At 40.3% G+C, this 24,705-nt stretch overlaps 1 protein-coding gene across 1 annotated transcript in view; it reads right to left on the bottom strand.

Moving 5' to 3' along the window:
- Window positions 1-86: 86 nt before the first annotated feature.
- Window positions 87-24,705, bottom strand: part of LOC133822575 (G-type lectin S-receptor-like serine/threonine-protein kinase RKS1) — a 31,510-nt gene continuing 6,891 nt past the window's right edge. Inside the window, exons 5-7 of the mRNA XM_062254954.1 lie at window positions 975-1,212; window positions 716-866; window positions 87-607 (exon numbers count right to left, since the gene is read on the bottom strand). Of these exons, the coding sequence (XP_062110938.1) occupies window positions 326-607; window positions 716-866; window positions 975-1,212 (671 nt within the window). The 3' untranslated portion in view covers window positions 87-325. The remainder of the gene's footprint in view (window positions 608-715; window positions 867-974; window positions 1,213-24,705) is intronic.

The following is a 24,705-nucleotide window of genomic DNA, read 5'->3' on the forward strand; positions in this document are numbered from 1 at the left end:
AATAAGACATTGAATATCTTGTAAAAATAAAAACATATTATTATTATTATTATTATTATTAATAGGTAAATAATGTCTAAGTCATATTGAAGAATATTAGACAATGGAATACTTTATTTTCTCATTTCTAAGGTACAAAAAGTAAAATTAGTATTATTAATAATAAAAGATCAAAATAAAAAAAATTGTTAAAACAGATCGACAACAAATATACCAAATATATATATATATATATATAATTTTAATAACATACCATGCATATAATTTGGAGTCACATGTATAATATACCTAACAAATCTCACATTGTTAATGTAAAGCGAGACATTCAACGAGCTTCTACCACAGTACACGTGACATTATTCACCGAGTTAAGTTCTTCGCTAGTCAAGGGATCACCATATAGAAATGCAGGTTGTTTTGGATTAGGAAGAGCTGCTTCATTACTCAACATTAAAACAACTTCTGACATGGTTGGCCGATGAAAAGGATTCTCTTGCACACATAACAATCCAATTGTAATGCATCTCAATGCTACGCCACCAAAATTTTCATCTATGGATGAGTCAATTATTTCCATGACTTTGCCTTCTTTCCATAAATCCCACACCTATAATAATACCGATACTTTGGACCTTAATTATTTGATCATAGGTGAAATTAGAAGGGTGCAACAGTTATTAAATCATAAATATAACACAAACTATCTAGCACTTACATGTCCAATCAAATTGGAGTTTAAATTATTATGGTAATAGCCGGTGTTCTTTTTGCTTGTAATGATCTCTAGTACCATAACTCCAAAACTATATACATCTGACTTTATTGAAAATCGTCCTTCCATTGCATATTCTGGCGACATATAACCACTGTAATAGTACTTAGAATCACATGAGTAGTTTATTGTCTTTTTTATTTTATTATACAACTACAATAAATTATTGAGACAAAATAATTTTTAGTTAAAAGATACTTACTATGTTCCAACCACTCTGTTTGTGTTGACTTCAATTTCATCCCCTCCAAATATTCTAGCCATACCAAAATCTGAAATTTTGGGATTCAAATTAGCATCTAGAAGAACATTGGCAGCTTTTAAATCTCTATGGATGATTATCAATCTTGAATCGTGATGAAGATACAACATTCCTCGAGCAACTCCACAAATGATATCAAAGCATTTTCTCCAATCTAGCAATGTCCTTTTCTCTTTATCTGTCCAATCATGAGTAATATTAATTAATAAGATTGTTAATTAAAATCATTTCATCACTTTACTCTTATGCTTAATTAATTTCCTTTTAAAAAACATGTTTGTGTAAAAAAAAACAAAGCCAACCGGGATTAATCAAGACAAACTAGAATTGTACTAAAGGCCTCGAAGTCATCATAACCTATTAACACAATATTACAATGTGCAAGTTGCAACAAGTAAAATACTATAGTCATATTTAATCCTCTTGTGGTCCTGAATGTTGACCTTAAACAAGACATGTTAAACAATATAGTTACTGTAGAGATTGGTTAAATATAATGTTTAAGATTTTTACACGCTGAGGTGCAAAACACTTAACGATTTTCACTTAAGTTGAAGTGAAAATATGAGATTGTGTAGTAGGCATCTAAAAGTGACTTTTATGGATCTGAAGTGATACAATGATGTATCCAAAAATTTCCTAAAAGTTTGGAGGCATTTGAAGACATTTTGAGGTCATGCTCAGTGTGTTATTGCAGAGGCATCTACGATACGTCGCCCGTGGGAGGCAACGCATCGCCTACAAGTGCCAGGAAAATGAAAACCCCAGCAGATGATGTAACGCCTGGTGTCATGGGCTGACATTTTGAAAGCGGAAATGCCCATGTGACACCTTGACTCCTTTGAGCCAAGGTCAGCCTTCCAACCATTCGAATTACAATGGGCACCTTTTTCGCACGACCGTGTGCCTCTGCACACTTCCGTCTCTTGAACAACTCTCATTGAGTCATGCTCTCAAGCATCTATGAGTGTAATCATGCATCAATGCTATCTAGCCAAGACACTTACACTGTCCATAGGTTCTCATTATGGCAAGGCAAATCCCAACACCGATGCTCACCCAGACATTCGCAAGCCAAGGAAGCATGTGTGGCCAAGAGCCAACGCCAAGCTGATGTGCCAACACCTCTCATCATGCCCCATTCGATACTATTCGATTAGCTCACGTCAAAGACCTCCCATACGTCCATGGTCCAATCCTCAAGGCACCATGCCTTCATGCATGTTGGCAAGCCCTCGAGACTAGCTACCAGACTAGTAGCACACACTGGACCTCTGTCCTTCTCAAGCATTGCGCACTCTTCAATCTCTGTATGCTAGCAAGTCACATGAATGACTTCCCGTGCAATCTCGTGACGAGACTCATGGCCATGGCGCACCATGACGTCTCTTGGAGGTTTGGGCCATGTTCCATGCAAGCAACATCCCGGCAAGCCAAGGGAACCATACCCATAAACCTCTGGCAGCACACTTCAACGCACTACTGAGGCGGCCCGATAATGTCCATGAGTACTCCTACTCATGGAGATATATGAGTCCCCTCGTGGTCCTCATATGCCCACCCTACTAGTCTTCCAAACTAGTAGTAGCTCACTTGATGCACCTGCCCCAGGGGTGGTGGAGAGCTGACACCAAGTGCTCCCCCTACAAAGAGCCTTTTGAGCTTTTAGCCTTCTACCAGGAACATATATGATTTTTGCTTGGGAGACATATTTGGATCTCAGCTCGCCACTTCTCCGAATCTCCCAAATTTGATTGCACCATTGCATTCATTGACCCTTCAATATGAAACTTACCAAGTCCCGTCCATTTCCGGGTAATATTGAAGATATTTACGAAAATGTCACTGCCGTACAAACTAGGCATCACCATACTCACCAGCCTGCACCCTCGTGCGTGCATCTGACCGAGCACCATCCTAGCTTGTAACATGCCCTCAAGGCTAGCATGTTACACTCTCCCCCACTTCAATTGTCGATGCCCTCATCGACAGGCCACTGGCCAATCTTCCTACCTCGACTCCTAAGCTGACTCCATGCTCCTTCTGAATTTTAAGTTTGCACTAGTCCCTCTACCACTGTAGAACCACCCATTTGGTGATGATCCCCCACATCCACCCTTTGACTCGATCAAAGACCCCATGCCACCATCGTTATTCAGAATTCTTCTATGAAGTAGTGCATATGTACTCGAATACTCCTTGCACGAATGAACTCTTCCGAGTCCATCACGATGTCCCTCCAGTCAACCAAATAGACCTTGCAACACTGACCTCGAAGCAAACACATCCTTTGATTGAAGCTTCCCCACCAAATTTCCAATGCATACTCCTATTGGCAAGGATGAAGTTAAGGTGCGCCCTTCAGGGTGAGGTTCGCAAACCAACCATTTCCAACGACACATACGAAACATCCTTCCATTGAAGGCATACCCATGGCTTGATGCGAAGTAGACTTGCACATAGACTTCGCGAAGTAGTCTCTCAGATCTTTGGCCCTCCAGCCTTACTGCATACCCATGGCTTAATGCAAAATGGCCACTCCTGACCATAAGCATAACTGCTCCTCTAAGCTTCTACAATGTGGTCAATGATCTGACATCATTCGAAACCACTGCACTGCCTTCTGGTTCGTGCTCATGCTGACTCTCAACATTGTGCCTCAAGTTCTAGCCCCAAATAACCCTTGCCTAACTCTAGACGGCCTCTTGAATCTTGACCAACTTGACTGCACTTTACCTCACCCTTGAGGTCTGAAGTTGTCCCAATTCGCTATCTCCCTTTGGCATATGTTCTCTGAATCATTTGGCTTGTGTTCCCATAAACACGTGTCCCCATAAAACACTAAGCATGTCCCATAACATCCTGCAAAACTTGCCCAATCTTGGTCTGAACCTAAGCCTATTCATATTGTCTATCTGTGGCTTTACTTGGTCACCAGACCTACTCGCATCAGTCATGCAGGTCTTCGCATTGTACAACCCATCTATTGTTGTGTTTCCCCCTATATTCACCCACCAAAACTGAACAAGTACCCTGACCCTTCGAACATATGAATTAGTGGGTTCCCCCACTTCAACTTGGGAATAAACTCTCTTCTTGAGGAGTACCTCTCAAGGTATAGCTCGCAAGCTAACCGCTTTCTCTCGTGCGGTCCCTTGTTCCATTTATCACTTTTGAAGACAATGTTTAGTTAATGCCTCGGTCATTCTAACTCTTTGCCCCTTGACATCTCTACGTTGCCTTAGTACCTGAGTCTTGCTGACTTTCACCTTAGGCAAACGTTGCACTGATGTTACCTTAGTACCTGAATCCTGACGACTTTCACCCTAGGTAACTAGTTCTGTCTTTGTCTCTGAGTCTCGTCGACTTACATTCTGAACAACTAAAAATCTCCATTATAACTCATCTCGATGCTTTTGTAATGGAACATTGGTCTGCTATTTGGGTGTTTGAACCATGAAGGTCTCTCCCCCACTTCAACTGTTGGCGTCCTCGACAACTTGCCCACACGCAAGAATGTCTGACCACCCCAACTCTTCATGCACACAACAAATCTAGAACTGCACCCCGCAGGATGTGACTCTCGAGTCAACTACTTCGTGTAGCACCATTGTCGATTCCCCTATGCGTGCACTGTCCACATAGCTATCCATCTGCTCTATACTAGCATCTCGCCTCTTTGGGTAGCTTCTCTGATCACTAAGTCCCAATATCAAGGCCCTCCGGCCCACATTTAAACTCAAGCACCATCTCGGCCTCCCTAAGCCTTCTAGTAGTACTAAGTTTCCTTGACGCAACCCTCCAGCACTCTAGAAACTCTAGTACTATTCTGACCACTGTGCGTGGTCTACTCGACTGTGTTGGCCTTGGATGCATATATTCCACAACTCAGCATCTCCTACAATGCCTTAGTCTTGGTCACACAAGCTAACATCTCTGTGAGCCAACACGTCCCACTCCATTTTCTCGGCACCTCCCTTCTTGGGCGAAACAAGATAACATGCAAACACCTCCAAGTACGACTTCCCAGTGACAATCGCGGCTACTGTCACCTTGGTCTCCATATGATTCCATTTGGCCCACAAGTAGCAACTGAAACATTTCATGCTCAACTTAATTTGACCCCTCAAAGTTGTCCACTATCGATCACTGTCGCGATTAACAAGCTTCTGACAACCACTATTATGATTCCACACTTTTGCGTACAAGTTCCCTTTTCAACAACAGTGCTCCGTGCGACTTACACTGTCACTCAGGCGAACCTGAACTAGTGAACCAAGCATACAACCTTGACTACTCGATCAAACCTTGTCTCATGTCAATGAGTTCCAAATCTTTATTAGCGCCCCTCAACAATTGCACGTGGTAATTGTCTTTCTAGCATCAATGAACTTTGATTCGAAGTAAGCATAACTTGCCCCCTCTCTAGTATGTCCAGTATTCCCATGAAGAAGAGCAACCAAGTCTCATCCCGTCTCAGCTTACTGATCCTTTCTAGGTGACTAAATGGCTCAACGACATCTGTTCAAGCATCCAAACCTTCTGATTCTTTTGTACGCCTACATTCCCTTTAGGATAGGCAAACCAGGTTCATCCCCCACTTGAGATGAACCTGGCTCTAATACCAACTGTCATGGGCTGACATTTTGAAAGAAGAAATGCCCGCATGGCACCTTGACTCCTCTGAGCCAAGGTCAGCCTTCCAACCATTCGAATAACAATGGGCACCTTTTTCACGCAACTGTGTGCCTCTGCACACTTTCGTCTCTCGAAAAAATCTCGTCGAGTCATGCTCTCAAGCATCTATGAGTCCAATCATGCAGCAAGTCTATCTAGCCAAGACACTCATACTGTCCATAGGTTCTCACTATGGCAAGGCAAATCCCAACACCGATGCTCACCTAGACATTCGTAAGCCAAGGTAGCATGTGTGGCCAAGAGCCAACACCAAGTTGACGTGCCAACACCTCTCATCATGCCCCATTCGATACTATCCGATTAGCTCACGTCACAGACCAAGGACTCCCATACGTTCATGGTCCAATCCTCAAGGCACCATGCCTTCACGCATGTTGGCAGGCCCTCGAGACTAGCTGCCAGCCTAGTAGCACACACTGGACCTCTGTCTTTCTTAAGCATTGCGCACTCTTCAATATTTGTATGCTATCAAGTCCCACGAATGACTTCCCGAGCCATATCGTGTCGAGACTCATGGCCATGGCGCACCATGATGTCTCTCGAAGGTTTGGGCCACGTTCCATGCAAGCGGCATCCCAGCAAGCCAAGGGAACTATACCCATAAACCTATGGCAGAACACTTCGACGCACTACTGAGGCGGCTCGGTAATGTCCATGAGTACTCCTACTCATGGAGACATATGAGTCCCATCGTGGGCCTCATATTCCCGCCCTACTAGTCCTCCCAACTAGTAGTAGCTCACTTGACGCACCTGCCCCAGGAGGTGGTGGAGAGCTGACACTAGGTGCTCCCCCTACAAAGAGCCTTCTGAGCTTTTAGCCTTCTACCAGGAACATATATGATTTTTTCTTGGGAGACATATTTGGTTTTCCGCTCGCCAATTCTCTGAATCTCCCAAATTCGATTGCACCATTGCATTCATTGACCCTTCAATATGAAACCTACCAAGTCCCATCCATTTCCGGGCAATATTGAAGATATTAACGAAAATTCCACTGCCGTACAAAGTATGCATCACCATGCTCACCAGCCCGCACCCTCGCGCATGCATTTGAACGAGCACCATCCTAGCTTGTAACATGCCCTCAAGGCTGGCATGTTACACCTAGCAGGAAATATATCTCCACCTAGTAGGCGACACGTCCGTACGAGACCGTATAAGTACGTGATTTACACCAAGTGATGTGTTTTAAAAGCTCTAATCCTATTAGTTAGACTAATGACGGTGCCTACACTATAAATATGAGTTGTTAGAGTTGTAAATCCTTGATCACACTTTTCAACTATCTCTCTCTCTAGCTCTCAAAGACCAACAATTTTCTCCAAGAAACTCATGAAGCACTGCTTTGACTTGAATGAGTTTTAAGGCTTGTTAAATTCCAAATCTCATTCTATTTGGTTAATGCTTCATGCATTAGGGAAGGCTTGGAATATAGATTTTGGACAACAATTTTCTTATTGTGCATAAGCCTTATAAGTTCCCCAAGTTTGAAGATTCAAGTTTCTCAAAATAAAAGTTGTATTTATGTAACCCTAACATTGTTTTGTGATATTTGATTGTGTTTATGTTGTTAAGTATTGATTATTAAATATTTCTAATTTCATATTATAATAATTTAATCACTTAATTTCTTATTTTCAAGATTTGCATTCATACTTTGAATAAGGTTCTTGATTAGCATCTAGGGTTTGTAATATTGAATATTCCTATTATTAATTGTTGATTTAGAAAGCGTAAAGCCATATATTCCCAACAATCAAAATCTCTAATCCTAATTACTTTCTTTTGTATTTTGCATATTCAACAATGAGGAAAATTGTTTAATCTTCTACAACTTTCAAATCCTTGATTCAATATTTGGTTTGTGTTGAACACATAACCATTAAAGATCAAAGAAAGTTCTATTTGGATATGCTCTACATGAATGTGGATATGGATTCAAAGTGGGATTGCATACTTAAGGAGATTGGTATCATCAAATTCCTTATTTCTAAATGTGTAAATTTCAAGAATTTGAATTAAATGTGTTTGCTGCCATGTTTTTGTGAGTTTGAGATTATTATTTATGATAAGAGTACAATGGTGAATGTTAATAAACAATTCAAGGGTTATTATTATACTTGTTTTGTTTTTTAATTATTGATCATCATGTGAGATATGGTAATTCTAAAATTAACCATAATGAGATTAGGGTTAATACAATTGATGATGAGATCTTTGTGACCTTAATTGAATTTAATGCATTCGATGAGGAATGTATGATAACCCTAAATAGAATTGACATAGTTCATGCATGTAGTGATGAGACTAATGCAACCCTAAGAGAAGGTGAACATGTTAATGCAATTGATGATGATATCATTGCAAAAGAAAGTGAAGATACTAAGGTCAATGCATTTGAAATTGAGATCATTGCAAACCTAAGTAAAGATACCAAGGCCAATGCATTTGATACTGAGATCATTACAACCTTGAGTGAAGTTAATGCAACCCAAGGAAAGGTGCAAGGATGGTGGTATGATACTTGTGCCACCATTCATGCAACCTATGATAAAACTCTTTTCAAAACCTTTGAAAGTACAAAGGTGGGACTTGAAGTCAAATGGGAAATGAAAAGAGATCCAAGGTACTTGGAAGGGGCTGTGTAATGCCCCGAAATCCGTAATGCGGTTTAATGGATGGATTAGTAGGCGGGGAGGGCCATAATTGTTTTATTATGCCATTGTTTTGTTATGACTATATATGCATGTTTATGTGAATTATATTATAATATGATGTTAAATGCATGCATGTGGGTCCACATTTGATTATTTGGGTATTTTGATAATTTGGTCGTTGATGGCATATTTGTGTATTTTGGTGCATATTGTGATTTATGGAGAAAATCCCATTATTATGGGGATATATTCGAGCTATTCGGCATGAGACGCTCTTATGTTGCAAATTACCAGTTTTGTCATAACGGGGTCAATTATTGGGATATTGGATAATGGGAATGTTATTTGATGATATATTGGGAGTTATTGAGATCATGAGGAAATTCTGGGAGTTTTGACTATTTTTTCCCCGGGGGTATTTTTGGAACCCGAGCATTAGGTTTTATTTGAGGTTACTTAAGCCTGAAGTAGTCTGACAGAAAGAACCGTACGTTTAAAACACTTTCTCTCTCTCCCGTTAACCTTTGTGACCGTTCGTGGCAATTTTGAAGAAATCTTGAGTTCTAGGAGTCGGAATCAAGCAAGGATCGAGGCATAGCGATCCTAGGAAATATTAGAAGCTTCTTGACCAAAGGATTTAGCGAGAAACAACCCAATCAAAGGTATTCAAGCTTTAAGTTTTTAGTTTTAGAGTTTCTAAGCTTTTATTTGGATTTTTGTATCGATGAGTTTTTGATTCGTTTGAGCCTCGGGATTTGATGATTTTTGGATCATTGGGAAGTTTGGGAACTTTGATTTTTGGATTTGGAGATGTTTAGGTATGTTTTTGGAAGGTTTAAAATGGGAGAAAACAGAGTTATGGCTGGTTCCTGGGTGGGGGCCGCGGCCCAAGCTCGATGCTGAAGGAGGTGAAGTTTGTGCGTGCTGGGGGCTGCGGCACTAGGTAAGGGGGCGCCGCGGCGCTTGCTCCTGGTTTGGCTGGGGGCCGCGACTCAAGGTTTTGGGGCGGCTCATGAGGGTTTTGAGGCCAATTGGGTGTTTTGATCATGGAAACTCAGTTTTATGCCTCGGGATCGTTCCAACTACCCGGATTAGTGGGATTCGATATCCCAGAGGCAAGGTTTTGGTTCGAGAACCTTTGTTAACATTTTATTGATGGAATCCAATATTTGGTTATGACTAGGTGATCGTTAAAGGACTAAAAGTCAGATCGTTCTCAAGGGTTTTTCTTTTATTCATTCTCGCTCGAACCAGAGGTAAGAAAACTGCACCCTGTGAATATGACATGCGTGGTTGTTCTAGAGGCATGTTGGCTGTTAAATGTGGACAATGATTGCATATTAAATGCTTAGCAAATCTTGCTTATCTGTGTATGGCACTGACTATTCAAAATCGGCACTAGTCGCGTATTACTGACCTGGGAGTCAGGAACGGCATAAGCGTTGTGAACATAGAGCCGATAAAAGATTAGATCTAATCGATATCAGTGTTGAATAACTCTAGGAGTTTTATTGGTGGACCGACCCTAAGGTCGATGAAAATTATATGCACTTGACTTGTCTAAGACTAGTTACTCAGAGCCAGGGCCAAAGGCCTAGGTGACTATTTGTCACATGGCTAGGGAGCAAAATCCCATGGTTATGACTCCATGGTCATGCAGTAGGTTATGTTGGTGGCTAGTTCATCAAACACCTATCTTGATAAGCTAGTGAAAGGATCACTTATTTGTAAAGCCCAGGTGACCCTATCGTCACATGCCTAATGGGAACGGAACCCACTTTAGTGACTTTTACAACGGTCACACCTTCATTTTGGACTGAAAGTCCTGAATGATTATTACGATCATTGTTGATATTATATTCATGCATTTTTGTGTTTTCTTGCTGGGCTTTGGCTCGTGGATGCTATGTGGTGCAGGTAAAGGGAAAGAAAAGCTCACCTAGCCTTGAGTGGAGAGCTTAGGTGGTGTTGTGTACATATGCGGCCGCTTGACCACCACGGCCAAGGATTTCTCAGGGGAACTTGGGGGTTTACCCTATTTTTGCCGCTTAGATCGGCGGGTTGTAAATTTTATAATGTAGTGACCATTTTGCATTATAAATAACTTGTAAACGATTTTATGGGCCCATGAACAGTTTTATGTTTTGAATAAAATATATCATTTCCTTTTGATTGGTTTTCCACCTTAACTTGTTAATAACACTTAGAAGCACGTTTTTAACCAAAGGACTTAGGTAGCGAGTTAAATTCACGGTTCAACATTCACCGTAACGGTCTTGGGGTAACCAGGGCGTTACAACTTGGTATCAGAGTGTGCCAAGGTTAGGGTTCCTGTAGACTGGCTGGGCATGCACACTCACCACTGAAGACAAGGTCGACTCATAGTTTGGTAACTATACTATGTAGTTATTTGCATAGCTGCTTAAATATAGTATAAATGCTTTTTCTGTTTACATGAGACACCATTTTAAACTTGTGCACTGAATACTGCATCTTCAGCAACCGTGTGCTAAATAGTACTGAAATTGCTGGAACATACTTATTATTATTGTTGATTGTGAATTATTATGTGATACATGCTAAGTGCTAAATGCTATAAACATGTATCTATTTGTATATTTATATGACTGTGGAATATGATACTTATTTGCTTATTCTTGGACTGTAAAGCGACAAGAGGTTTAGTTATTACTACCTGACTGGCCGTATTGACTATTGTTTCAGCAAGTTGATAAGAATGAATCCAAGATAGACAAATACATCATTTGTCCATAGTGATCAAGGCCAGAATAATAATAATCAGGGTCAAGAGAATGACCAGGGACAGATTCCACAGCCAGCTCCTGCAACCTGGCAGCAATTATTCAACAATCTGCAGGCTACAATGTTGAGACAAGGAGAAGAACTCTGCCTCCTGAGACAACAGCAAGCTCCTACAGTGGCCAGTGTATCTGAGGCACCTTATGTATCAGTGTCAGCAGCTGAGCAGCTGCCAGAGGTTGGTAATAAATGGGAGCCTCTTTATGAAAGGTTCAGGAAGTAGTAACCTCCAGTTTTTGAAGGCAGTGCAGATCCTGCTAAAGCTGAGCATTGGATGAGCATGATTACCACCATCCTGGATTTCATGAGGGAGAATGGTAATGAGAGGGTGGCTTGTGCCACATATATGTTTCGGGAGGATGCCTGAGTTTGGTGGGAAGTTGTAACCCAGACCATAAACGTCAATGCCCTGATTTGGGAAGAGTTTCAGACTCTGTTCAATGAGAAATATTATATTGATGCCATCAGGGCGGCAAAAGCTGAGGAATTTATTAGATTACTTCAGGGAGGTTTGTCAGTGACTGAGTATGTTCTGAAGTTTGATCATTTGGCAAAGTTTGCCATGGAGCTGGTGCCCACTGATGGGACCAGGAGGGAGAGATTTCTCAAGGGGCTATAGCCCAGATTAGCCCGTGATGTTCGTATTACCACTGTGGCTGGGGATACTACTTATGCACAGGTGGTTGAGAAGACACTCACAAATGAGAGTGCAGAGAACAAGATCTGGCGAGATAATGGAGCCATAAAGGAGTTCAGGAGGACAGGTCCTCCATTTGTGGGTTCTGGTAGGGGTGTAGGCCCCAGTGATCAGAAGAGGAAGGTTCCTGGCACCTTCCTAGTTCTAGGTCCTGATAGGCGGCCCCATGGTGTTTCAATGGGTCGTCCAGGTGGTAAGGAGGCCTGGAAGTCTTATCCTGAATGCCCTAGATAAGAGGCGTCATTTAGGAGAGTGTAGGGAAATGGCCTACTTTTCATGTGGAGCAGTCGGTCATCTTAACAAAGACTGCCCTAAGGCAAGAAAAGAAGAACCCAGGAAAGTGGACAGCTTGGCCCCAGCTCGAGTGTTCGCGTTGACACAAGTAGAAGTTGAGGCTTCTCCTTCAGTAGTGGCAGGTCAGCTTGTTAGTGCTGGAACCCCTTATAATGTTTTGATTGATTCTGGTGCTACACATTCTTTTGTTGCTAGTAGAATTATTGATAGACTATGTAGACCCTGTGATTTTTATGTTGTGGGGTTTGGAACTTTGTTACCCACTGGGGAATTAGTGGTATCCAGGAGATGGGTCAGATCTTTGCCAGTGACAGTGGAGGGCAGAGAGTTGTCAGTGGATTTGATAGAGTTGGTTATGACTAACTTCAACATGATATTGGGTATGGATTGGTTAGTGAAGTATGCGGGCAACCATTGATTGCAGAAGGAAGATGGTCACCTTTGAGCCTGAAGGTGAGGATCCTTTTGTGTTTGTTGGTACTGTGCATGGACCTCGCATACCTTTGATTTCTGTTTTGAGGGCCAGAGATCTATTACAAGGAGGTTGCATTGGATTTTTAGCCAGTGTGGTTGACACCACTCAGGTCATGCCAGTGACACCAGAAGAGACCAGATTAGTTTGTGAATTCCTGGATGTGTTTCCAAAAGATTTGCCAGGATTGCCACCACACAGAGAAATAGTGTTCGTGATAAAATTGGCACTAGGGACAGAGGCAGTGTCTAGAGCACCTTACAGAATGGCCCCAGCTGAGTTAAAAGAATTAAAGGTACAGTTACAAGAGCTGTTTGATTTGGGTTTTATCAAACCTAGTTTCTCACCTAAGGGAGCGCCAATTCTGTTTGTGAAAAAGAAGGATGGTTCTCTGAGGATGTGTATTGATTACAGAGAACTAAATAAGCTAACAATCAAGAATAAGTATCCTTTTCCATGGATAGATGATATGTTTGATCAGTTGCAAGGTAAGAAGGTATTCTCAAAGATTGACCTTCGTTCAGGTTATCATCAGTTGAGGGTCAAGGAGGGAGACATACCAAAGACTGCTTTTCGTACCAGGTATGGGCATTATGAGTTCTTAGTCATGCCTTTTGGATTGAATAATGCCCCTGCTGCTTTTATGGATCTGATGAACAGAGTGTTCAAGGATTATCTAGACCAGTTTGTGATCGTCTTCATCGATGATATTCTAGTTTATTCTCAGTCTGAGACAGAGCATGAGCAACATCTGAAGTTGGTTCTGCAGAGACTGAGGGAACATAGACTGTTTGCAAAGTTCAAGAAATGTGAGTTCTGATTATCTCACGTATCCTTTCTTGGGCACATTGTCAGTAAGGAGGGGATTAAAGTAGATCTAGCAAAGATTGAGGCAGTCAGAGAATGGCCAAGGCCAAAGAATGCTTATGAGGTTAGAAGTTTCCTTGGATTGGCAGGTTATTATAGGCGTTTCATGGAAGGGTTCTCAAAGATTGCTACTTCGTTGACTGAACTGACACGCAAGAGTCAGAAATTTTTGTGGTTAGATAAATGTGAGAATAGCTTCCAGGAACTGAAGTAGAGATTAATAACAGCTCCAATTCTGAGTCTTCTGACAGACCAGGAAAAGTTTGTGATTTATTGCGATGCTTATCATCAGGGTTTGGGCTGTGTTCTGATGCAGTCAAAAAAAGTAATTACTTATGCTTCACGTCAGTTGAAGGATTATGAGAAGAGATATCCCACTCATGATTTAGAGTTGGCGGCTGTGGTCTTTGCTTTAAAGATATGGAGGCATTATCTTAATGGGGAGAAGTGTGAGATCTATACAGACCACAAGAGCTTGAAATACTTCTTCACCCAGAAAGATTTGAATATGAGACAAAGGAGTTGGCTGGAATTAGTAAAAGATTATGATTGTGAGATTTTGTATCATCCAGGAAAGGCCAACGTGGTAGCTGATGCTTTAAGCCGGAAAGGTCTGGGGCAGATTTATGGTGCGAGGCTGATAGCCAGAGAGTTAGTAGATGACATGACCAGAGCTGGTATAGAGTTGCTGGTGGGCCAGTTGGCCAATATTATGCTACAGTCTACACTATTGGAGAGGATCAAGGAGGGTCAGTTGAGTGATCCACAACTGATTAAGATCAGAGAGGATGTTTTGGCTGGAGCATCTAAAGATTATACAGTGTCTGATTTAGGCTTGTTGCGATATAAGGGGTAGATATGTGTTCTGTTAAACACTGTTTGAGGCGAGAGATTCTGGATGAATCTCATACTACACCTTACTCTTTGCATCCAGGCACCACAAAGATGTATCAGGATGTGCGATCGTTGTATTGGTGGCCAGGGATGAAGAGAGAGTAGTAGAGTATGTGGCTAAGTGCTTGACATGTCACCAGGTCAAGGCTGAGCATCAGAGGCCGGCAGGGTTATTGCAGCCTCTGGATATTCCAGAGTGGAAATGGGAAGACATCACGATGGATTTTGTGGTGGGATTACCCAGAATTGTTGGTCAGCATGATTCTATTTGGGTGATAGTGGATCGTTATACCAAGTCAGCTCACTTCTTGCCAGTGAGGACTACATATACAGTTGATCAGTATGCAGATCTCTATGTGAGAGAGATCGTGCGTCTCCATGGAGCACCGAGGTCGATCGTGTCAGATCAGGACCCCACTTTTACTTCCAAGTTTTGGGGGAGTTTACAGAAGGCTATGGGAACACAGTTGAAGTTCAGTACTGCTTATCATCCTCAGACAGATGGGCAATCTGAGAGGATGATCCAGATATTAGAAGACATGCTGTGGGCATGTGTGCTGGACTTTGGTGGATCTTGGAGTAAGTATCTACCTTTGAAAGAGTTTTCCTACAACAACAGTTATCAGTCTACCATTGGAGTTGCACCATATGAGATGTTGTATGGTAGGAAGTGCAGATCTCCCATTAATTGGGATGAGACAGGTGAAAGGAGATACTTAGGTCCTGAGGCAGTTCAAAGGACCAGTGAGGCCATTGAGAAAATTAGTGCTCGGATGCTCGCTTCTCAGAGTAGACAGAAGAGCTATGCAGATCCCAAGCGTAGGAACGTGGAGTTCCAAGTGGGAGACTATGTCTTCCTTAGAGTCTCTCCATGGAAAGGGGTGAGGAGGTTTGGGAAGAAGGGCAAGTTGAGCACTAGATTTGTAGGTCCATTTGAGATCATGGAGAGGATTGGTCAGGTGGCTTACAGGTTGGCCTTGCCACCGGCGTTGTCAGCCGTGCATAATGTGTTTCATGTTTCAGCTCTTCAGAGGTATGAATCTGATGTGAATCATATTTTGAGCTATGAACATCTAGAGCTTGAGGCAAATCTCTCCTTTGAGGAGCAGCCAGTCCAGATACTTGACCATAAAGGACAAGGTCCTCAAGAATAAGACGATACCTTTGGTTAAGGTATTGTGGAGGAACATCAAGGTCGAGGAAGCGACCTGGGAGCTGGAGTCAGATATGCAGAGTCAGTATCCCGAGCTGTTCAGGTAAATTTCGAGGACGAAATTTCTGTAAGGATGGGATAGTTGTAATGCCTTAAAATCCCTAATGCGATTTAATGGATGGTTTAGTAGGTCGGGAGGGCCATAATTGTTTTATTATGCCATTAAATTATTATATGCATGTTTATGTGAATTATATTATAATATGATGTTAAATACATGCATGTAGGTCCACATTTGACTATTTGGGTAATTTGGTCGTTGAGGGCATATTTGTGTATTTTGGTGCATATTGTGATTTATGGAGAAGATCCCATTATTATGGGGATATATTTGAGCTATTCGGCATGAGACTGTCTTATGTTGCAAATTACCAGTTTTGTCATAACGGGGTCAATTATTGGGATATTGGATAATGGGAATGTTATTTGATGATATATTGGGAGTTATTGAGATCATGAGGAAATTCTGGGAGTTTTGACTATTTTTTCCCCGGGGGTATTTTTGGAACCCGAGCATTAGGTTTTATTTGAGGTTACTTAAGCCTGAAGTAGTCTGACAGAAAGAACCGTACGTTTAAAACACTTTCTCTCTCTCCCGTTAACCTTTGTGACCGTTCGTGGCAATTTTGAAGAAATCTTGAGTTCTAGGAGTCGGAATCAAGCAAGGATCGAGGCATAGCGATCCTAGGAAATATTAGAAGCTTCTTGACCAAAGGATTTAGCGAGAAACAACCCAATCAAAGGTATTCAAGCTTTAAGTTTTTAGTTTTAGAGTTTCTAAGCTTTGATTTGGATTTTTGTATCGATGAGTTTTTGATTCGTTTGAGCCTCGGGATTTGATGATTTTTGGATCTTTGGGAAGTTTGGGAACTTTGATTTTTGGATTTGGAGATGTTTAGGTATGTTTTTGGAAGGTTTAAAATGGGAGAAAACAGAGTTATGGCTGGTTCCTGGGTGGGGGCCGCGGCCCAAGCTCGATGCTGAAGGAGGTGAAGTTTGTGCGTGCTGGGGGCTGCGGCACTAGGTAAGGGGGCGCCGCGGCGCTTGCTCCTGGTTTGGCTGGGGGCCGCGACTCAAGGTTTTGGGGCGGCTCATGAGGGTTTTGAGGCCAATTGGGTGTTTTGATCATGGAAACTCAGTTTTATGCCTCGGGATCGTTCCAACTACCCGGATTAGTGGGATTCGATATCCCAGAGGCAAGGTTTTGGTTCGAGAACCTTTGTTATTCATTTTATTGATGGAATCCAATATTTAGTTATGACTAGGTGATCGTTAAAGGACTAAAAGTCAGATCGTTCTCAAGGGTTTTTCTTTTATTCATTCTCGCTCGAACCAGAGGTAAGAAAATTGCACCCTATGTATATGACATGCGTGATTTTTATAGAGGCATGTTGGCTATTAAATGTGGACATTGATTGCATATTAAATTCTTAGCAAATCTTGCTTATCTGTGTATGGCACTGACCATTAAGAATCGGCACTGGTCGTGTATTACTGACCTGGGAGTCAGGAACGGCATAAGCTTTGTGAACGCAGAGCCGATAAAAGATTAGATCTAATCGATATCAGTGTTGAATGACTCTAAGAGTTTTAATGCTGGATCGACCCTAAGGTCGATGAAAATTATAAGCGCTTGACTAGTCTAAGACTAGTTACTCAGAGTCAGGGCCAAAGGCCTAGGTCACTGTTTGTCACATGGCTAGGGAGCAAAATCCCATGGTTATGACTCCATGGTCATGCAGTAGGTTATGTTGGTGGCTAGTTCATCAAACACCTATCTTGATAAGCTAGTGAAAGGATCACTTATTTGTAAAGCCCAGGTGACCCTATCATCACATGCCTAATGGGAACGGAACCCACTTTAGTGACTTTTACAACGGTCACACCTTCATTTTGGACTGAAAGTCCTGAATGATTATTACGATCATTGTTGATATTATATTCATGCAGTTTTGTGTTTTCTTGTTGGGCTTTGGCTCGTGGATGCTATGTGGTGCAGGTAAAGGGAAAGAAAAGCTCACCTAGCCTTGAGTGGAGAGCTTAGGTGGTGTTGTGTACATATGCGGCCGCTTGACCACCACGGCCAAGGATTTCTCAGGGGAACTTGGGGGTTTACCCTATTTTTGCCGCTTAGATCGGCGGGTTGTAAATTTTATAATGTAGTGACCATTTTGCATTATAAATAACTTGTAAACGTTTTTATGGGCCCATGAACAGCTTTATGTTTTGAATAAAATATATCATTTCCTTTTGATTGGTTTTCCACCTTAACTTGTTAATAACACTTAGAAGCACGTTTTTAACGAAAGGACTCAGGTAGCGAGTTAAATTCACGGTTCAACGTTCACCGTAACGGTCTTGGGGTAACCAGGGCGTTATAGGCTGCATTTATGTGTTCTTCGCTAATGGAAAGAAAGTGACCCTAACTAATCTTTTCTATGTTACTGATATGACTGAATACATTGTGAGTTGAAGTCTATTGAGTAATTCTAGTATCAAAATGGAGTTTGAATTCAGTAAACTCATTTTGACTAAATTGGGTACTTTTGTGGGAAATGGTTATTCATGTGATGGGATATTTAAACTTTGTGCTCTTGATAGTGACAATAATAAAATGACATCTAAATCTTGTAATGCGATTACTTCTAGTTCTATTACTTTGTGGCATAATAGACTTGCTCATATAGGTTATAACACAATTAAAAGAGATGTTAAATGTGGATGGAATAATTGTGATATGAATGAGCTTTATAAATGTGAATTACGTGTTAAATCTAAAATTGTAAAGAAACATTTTCCAAGTGTTGATAGATGTTAAAACTTGCAAGATTTAATACATAGTGATTTATGTTAATTGAATGACATGTTGACTAGAAGAGGAAGTAGATACTTAATGACTTTTTATAGATAATTGCTCTAGATATACTTATGTGTATTTACTTAAGAGTAAGGATGAGGCATTTAATGCATTTAAAATATATAAAGCGAAAGTAGAAAATTAATTGGAAATGAAAAGAAAGACTCTTAGAAGTGATAAAGGTGGTGAATACTTTTCAAATGATTTCAATGTGTTTTGTGAACAACATGACATTATATGACCTATCTTGAGATGATTAACTCTATGTTTTTACATGCTAAATTGTGTTATAATTTGTGGGGTGAAGCTTTGCATGTTGCATGTCATATATTGAAATTGAATTCCTATGAAAAAGAACAATGTGTCTCCATATGGTTATGGAGAGGAAAGAAGCCTAACCTAGGCTATTTTAAAGTGTGGGGGTGCCTTGCTTATTGCAAGAGCACAAAGCATAAAAAGAACAAGTTGGGTCCAAGGGCCGTAAAGTGTGCATTTGTTGGCTATGCCTCAAATAGCAAGGCCTATAGGCTATTAGACTTGGAGTCTAATGTGATAATTGAATCAAGATAACTGGAGTTCTTTGAGAACATGTTACATTGTGGTAGCAACTCTCAAGAACCCACAAGTGTTGGAGAATCTTGTGAAGAGAAAGATCCAAGGGTTGATGAGCAGCCAATTTTCCTCAGAGAAGCCAAAGGCTTAAAGAGTTAGTATCAATTGAGAAATGTTCTCAAGTAGAAATACTCTACCTAGTAGAGGGTAACCTTGAAGAAGTCACATGAAAATTTTCTATGGCTCTTCAAGTTGAGGAAGATGCCAAAACATTCCAAGAAGTTATGTCTTCTTGAAGAAGCACCATTGTGTGAAATTTGTGCATTTGTTGGTTATGCCTCAAATAGCAAGGCTTATTGGCTATTAGACTTGGAGTCTAATGTGATAATTGAATCAAGAGAAGTGGAGTTCTTTGAGAATATGTTATATTGTGATAGCGCTTCTCAAGAACCTAACAGTGTTGGAGAATCTCGTCAAGAGAAAGATTCAAATGTTGATGAGCAACCAATATTGCCTCGGAGAAGCCAAAGGCTTAAAGAGTTGGGATCAACTGAGAAATGTTCTTAAGTAAAAATGATCTACCTTGTAGAGGGTAACCTTGAAAAGTCACATGTAAATTTCTTATAGCTCTTCAAGTGATGATGATCCCAAAAGAGTCTAAGAAGCTATGTCTTCAAGGGACTCCACTTTTTGGAAGGAGTCAATAAATGATGAGATGGATTCAATTATGTCAAACCACACATGGGAATTGGTAGACCTTCCACAAGGATCAAACCAATTGGGTGTACGTGGGTATTTCAAAGGAAATATCACACCAATGGCACATTACAAACCTTCAAGGCTGAATTAGTAGCTAAAGGGTTTAAATAAAATGAAGGAATCGATTATTTTGACACGTATGCACCAGATGCTAGGACAACCACTATAAGAGTACTATTTGCCTTATCATCAATATATAACATTTATGTTCATCAAATGGATGTCAAAACGACATTCTTAAATGGAGATATCGATGAGGAGATCTGTATGGAACAACCAGGTCATTTTTTTCTAAAGGGAAATGAACATAAGGTGTGTAAGGTTGTTAAATCATTATATTGTTTAAAACAAGCACCGAAAAAATGGCATGAGAAGTACCGGCGATCCGTACGGGACCGTACAATTACGTGATTTACTCCAAATGATGTGTTTTAAAAGCACTAATCCTATTGGTTAGACTAATGACAATGCCTACACTATAAATATGGATTATTAGAGTTGTAAAGTCTTGATCAAACTTTTCAACTCTCTCTCTCTCTAGCTCTCAAAGACCAAAAGTTTTCTCCAAGAAACTCATCAAGCATTGCTTGACTTGCATGAGTTTTAAGGCTTGTTTTGTCCCAAATCTCATTCTACTTAGTTGAAGCTTTAAGCATTAGGGAATGCTTGGAATAGAGATTTTGGACAACAATATTCTTATTTTGTATAAGCCTTAGAAGTTTCCTAAGTTTGAAGATTCAAGTTTCTCATAACAAAAGGTTGCATCTGTCTAACCCTAACTTTGTTGTGTGTTATTATATTGTGTTTATGTTGTTAAGTATTGATGATTAAATGTTTCTAAGTTTATCTTATAATCATTTAATCACTTAGTTTCTTATTTCAAATATTTACATTTATACTTTGAATAAGGTTCATGATGAGCGTCTAGGGTTTATAATATTGAATATTCCTATTATTAATTGTTGATTTAGAAAGTGTAAATCCATATATTCTCGGCTGTTAGTTATAACTAACTACTCTTTTAGCAGATTATGTTAGTGTTAATAAAGGGTTAACTTTCTGTTAATCATATTCAATATTCTGTTTGTATTTTCAATATATAACTATAAAGCCTTAGTTGTCGATTCATTGATTACAACTCATTTTCTCATTTTTAGACTTTTCTTAACTTGGTATTAGTGCCCACTCGGTCCTATTTTCCTGTCATTTTTGCTCTTTCATGCTTTACAACATTTCTTTCTCTTGGATACATGGTGTCCACTGAAGGTACTCAAGGCTCCATTGCAGCTTCATCAACGGCGACCTTCTTTCCCTCACGCCCCAACAACAGTAGTTTATGGCTCTTTCGTCCCATGCTCTCAACCATGCTCTTCCAGTGAAGCTCGACCTTCACCAACTTTCTCCTCTTACGTGCTCAAATGGAAAGCGTCATCCTTACAAATGGAATAGATGACATTCTTGATTGCTTAAATACAGCTCTTGATCAACCATGCTCTTCCTGACTTTGTTCAATGGTGCAGAAAGGATCGCATGATTCTTTCTTGGATCTACTCTTCTTTTTCCCTTAAGATCATGGGACAGATTGTCAGCCAAACTACGAGTGCCTTGGCTTGGACTGCTCTCAAGCAAATTTACTCCTCATCCTCAAATTCTCGGATTATGCAGCTTCGTCTCCAATTGCAGAACCTCAAAAAAGTCTCTTTGTCTATGATGGATTACATTCTTAAAGTAAAGAACTTAACTGATCAACTTGCTGCAATCTTGGAAAAAGTCTCTGACCGAGATCAGGTTCTTTATCTTCTTCTTGGCCTCAATACAGACTATAATTCCTTTGTTGTAGCTATTACTTCAAAAATCTAACGTCGTCTTCTTCGAACAAGTATCCAGTCTCCTTCTTGCACATGAATTGCAACTCGAACAACAACTCTTAGTTGATGAGTCCTCTGTTGTTGCTGCCAATGTTGTTTTCCATCAACATCCTTACTCAAGAAGTCCCTCTTGGAATCTCCCTCCTTCCATTCGAGGAAATGGCTCAAAAAATGCCTCTCATTCTCTTCTAGTCGTAACTCTAATGTTTGTAGAGGAAATTAAAATGGGTTAAGAATCATATGCCAACTCTGTATGCACTGAGAGCATAATGCTTTCATTTCTTATTGCAGATTCGATCCTAATTTTCCAGCCCCACCAACTACTTCTCAGTCATCTGCATCTATGCAAGCCATCGTCACCGCTTCCAACACTATAGCTGATGATTCATGGTTGCTTGATTCTGGTGCTTCCCACCACCTTACCCCCAACAACAATCAGCTTAACGCATCTTCTTCTTACTCCAGTTCAAATCTTGTCACTGTAGGTAATGGTCTCCATTTCTTAATTTCTTCATTTGGTCATTCTTCCATTAAAATTACTTCTAATTATTTCCACTTAAACAATGTTTATCACGTACCAAATCTATCATCCGATCTAATATCTGCCTCAAAATTTTGTCTTGACAATCATGTGTTTCTTGAATTTCATGCTAATGGTTTTTTCATAAAGGACCTTCAAATGAAAAAAATCTTCATCAAGGTTCTCACGAGCGTGGACTATACACCATTCAAGTTGTATCCTCCCTCAAAGAACCTCCAGCCTCAGTCAAGCATGCTTTTGTCTCACAAGTTCTACCTTCAATTTTCATTCTTTTGTTCAGTTTCAAAACGCATCTCATAATCCTGCTGCCATTTGGCATGCACATTTAGGACGTGTTAATCCATATACTTTAAATCAAGCTCTACACAAATGTAATATACCAATCAATTCATATAATAAAAACACTATTTGTTCTTCTTGTCAAATGGCTAAAAGTCACAGATTTCCTTTTTTCTTGCTCTTCTTGCTCATGCATCACTTCCCCTCAAATATTGGTTATTGCATTTAGAACAGATGTATATATTATTAATAGACTTCCCACAAAAGTTTTTTAAAAAAATTATCCTTATCAAATGTTATATGTCAAATATCCTGATTACTCACTGTTTTTAACCATTGGGTGATTGTGCTTCCCCTATCTTCGACCTTACAACTCTAACAAGTTACAATATAGGTCTATTTCTTGGATACATCACCCAACATAAATGATACCTATGTCTTGATCCTTAAAATTATAAAATATACACTAGTAGGCATGTAGTTTTTGATGAGTCATCATTCCCTCTACTCTCTAATCCACACATGTCTCACACCTCACAAACCAACATTTAATCCACCCCAGCCATAATACCTTTTACTCACCCTTCATCTATCACTCCACCTCCTTTATACTCTCACACATCCCCTTCCACCACAAACTGAGAGTTTATCTCTTCCTTTGTTAACACTCCCTCCCTTGACATTTCCCCTAATCCTCCAGCCATAATCCATGCACCTATTGAGCAACATGATATTTCCAACAATTTGTCTATGCAGTAAGCTACTAATATCAATCAACACCCTATGATAACTAGAGCCAATAGTAGTATCCACAAGCCAAAGGCTATACAACGACCACAACAAACAGCTTCAAAGCAAGCTTAGTGCCCAAATCATACACTCAATCTCTTTGTGGTCCAACTAGAAACAAGCAATAGAGGCTAAAATAAATGCCCTCACCAAAAATGGTACCTGGCAGCTAGTTTCACCACCTTCAAAGGCACATATTATTGACTGCAATTGGTTGTGTAAGGTCAAATATCACTCGGATGGTGCAATAGACAAACACAAGGCAAGACTTGTAGCTAGAGGGTTCACTCAAACTCAAGGAGTAGACTACTTTTATACTTCAGACCAGTTGTCAAACCTAGAATAATCAGAGTTATTCTTGCTTTGGCTCTTTTCCAAAAGTTGGGTTCTTCTCCAAATAGATGTTCACAATGCTTTCGTCAATGATGACATTATTGAAGATATTTTTATGACACAAACTCAAAGTTTTATTGATCCAAATTACTCTACTCATGTCTACAAGTTTTCCAAGGCCCTATATGGACTAGAACAGGCCCCTCAGGCCTGGTTTTCCAAGCTCAACTCAACTTTTCAGTAATTGGGGTTTCTCTGTTCCAGGTCAAACAACTCTCTATTTATTCTTCATACTTGCTACACTATCATCTACATACTTTTCTACGTCGATGATATCATAGTAATTGAAAATTATTCTAAAATTGTTGACAAGTTCATTTAGCTACTACATAGTAAATTTGCTCTTCGTGATCTCGGGCAGCTCACATACTTCTTAGGCATTGAAGTAACATACAGCCATGGTCAGATACATTTATGCCAACATAAATACATTAGAGATCTTCTTGCTCAAACGGATATGCTAGACTCTTAAGCTGCTCCCACTCTTGGTTTAGTCAGTAAACCTCTATCTCAGCATGATGGTGTGCCCATTGTTGATATCCATCTGACTATAGACGTGTTTTTTGTTCACTTCAGTATATCACAACGACAAGGTCAGATATTGCATTTGATATAAACAAAGCTTGTCAATTTATGCATCAACCATCCTCTTCACATTGGCTAGCTGTAAAACGGATTCTAAGGTACCTCTGAGGCACTCCGACACACGGCATGACCATGACTGCAGCTCCTTCTCTTCACATCTCTCCGTTTACTGATGTGGATTGGGCATCCAATCCTAATGATCGACAGAGTACTAGCGGGTTCTGTGTGTTCCTTGGTGACTGCCTTGTTTCATGGTCTTCTTCCAAGCAAAGGGTTGTCTCTCGTAGCACCACAGAGTCTGAATATCGTGTACTAGCTAATGTTGCAGGAAAATTGGCATGGTACAAACAATTGTTTCATGAACTCAGGTTGCCTCTTGACTCCATTCCAACCATTTGGTGTGACAATATAAGTGCCATTCAACTTAATGCAAA

Source organism: Humulus lupulus, chromosome 3 (assembly GCF_963169125.1).
Source record: "Humulus lupulus chromosome 3, drHumLupu1.1, whole genome shotgun sequence".
Classification (NCBI taxonomy): Eukaryota; Viridiplantae; Streptophyta; class Magnoliopsida; order Rosales; family Cannabaceae; genus Humulus; species Humulus lupulus.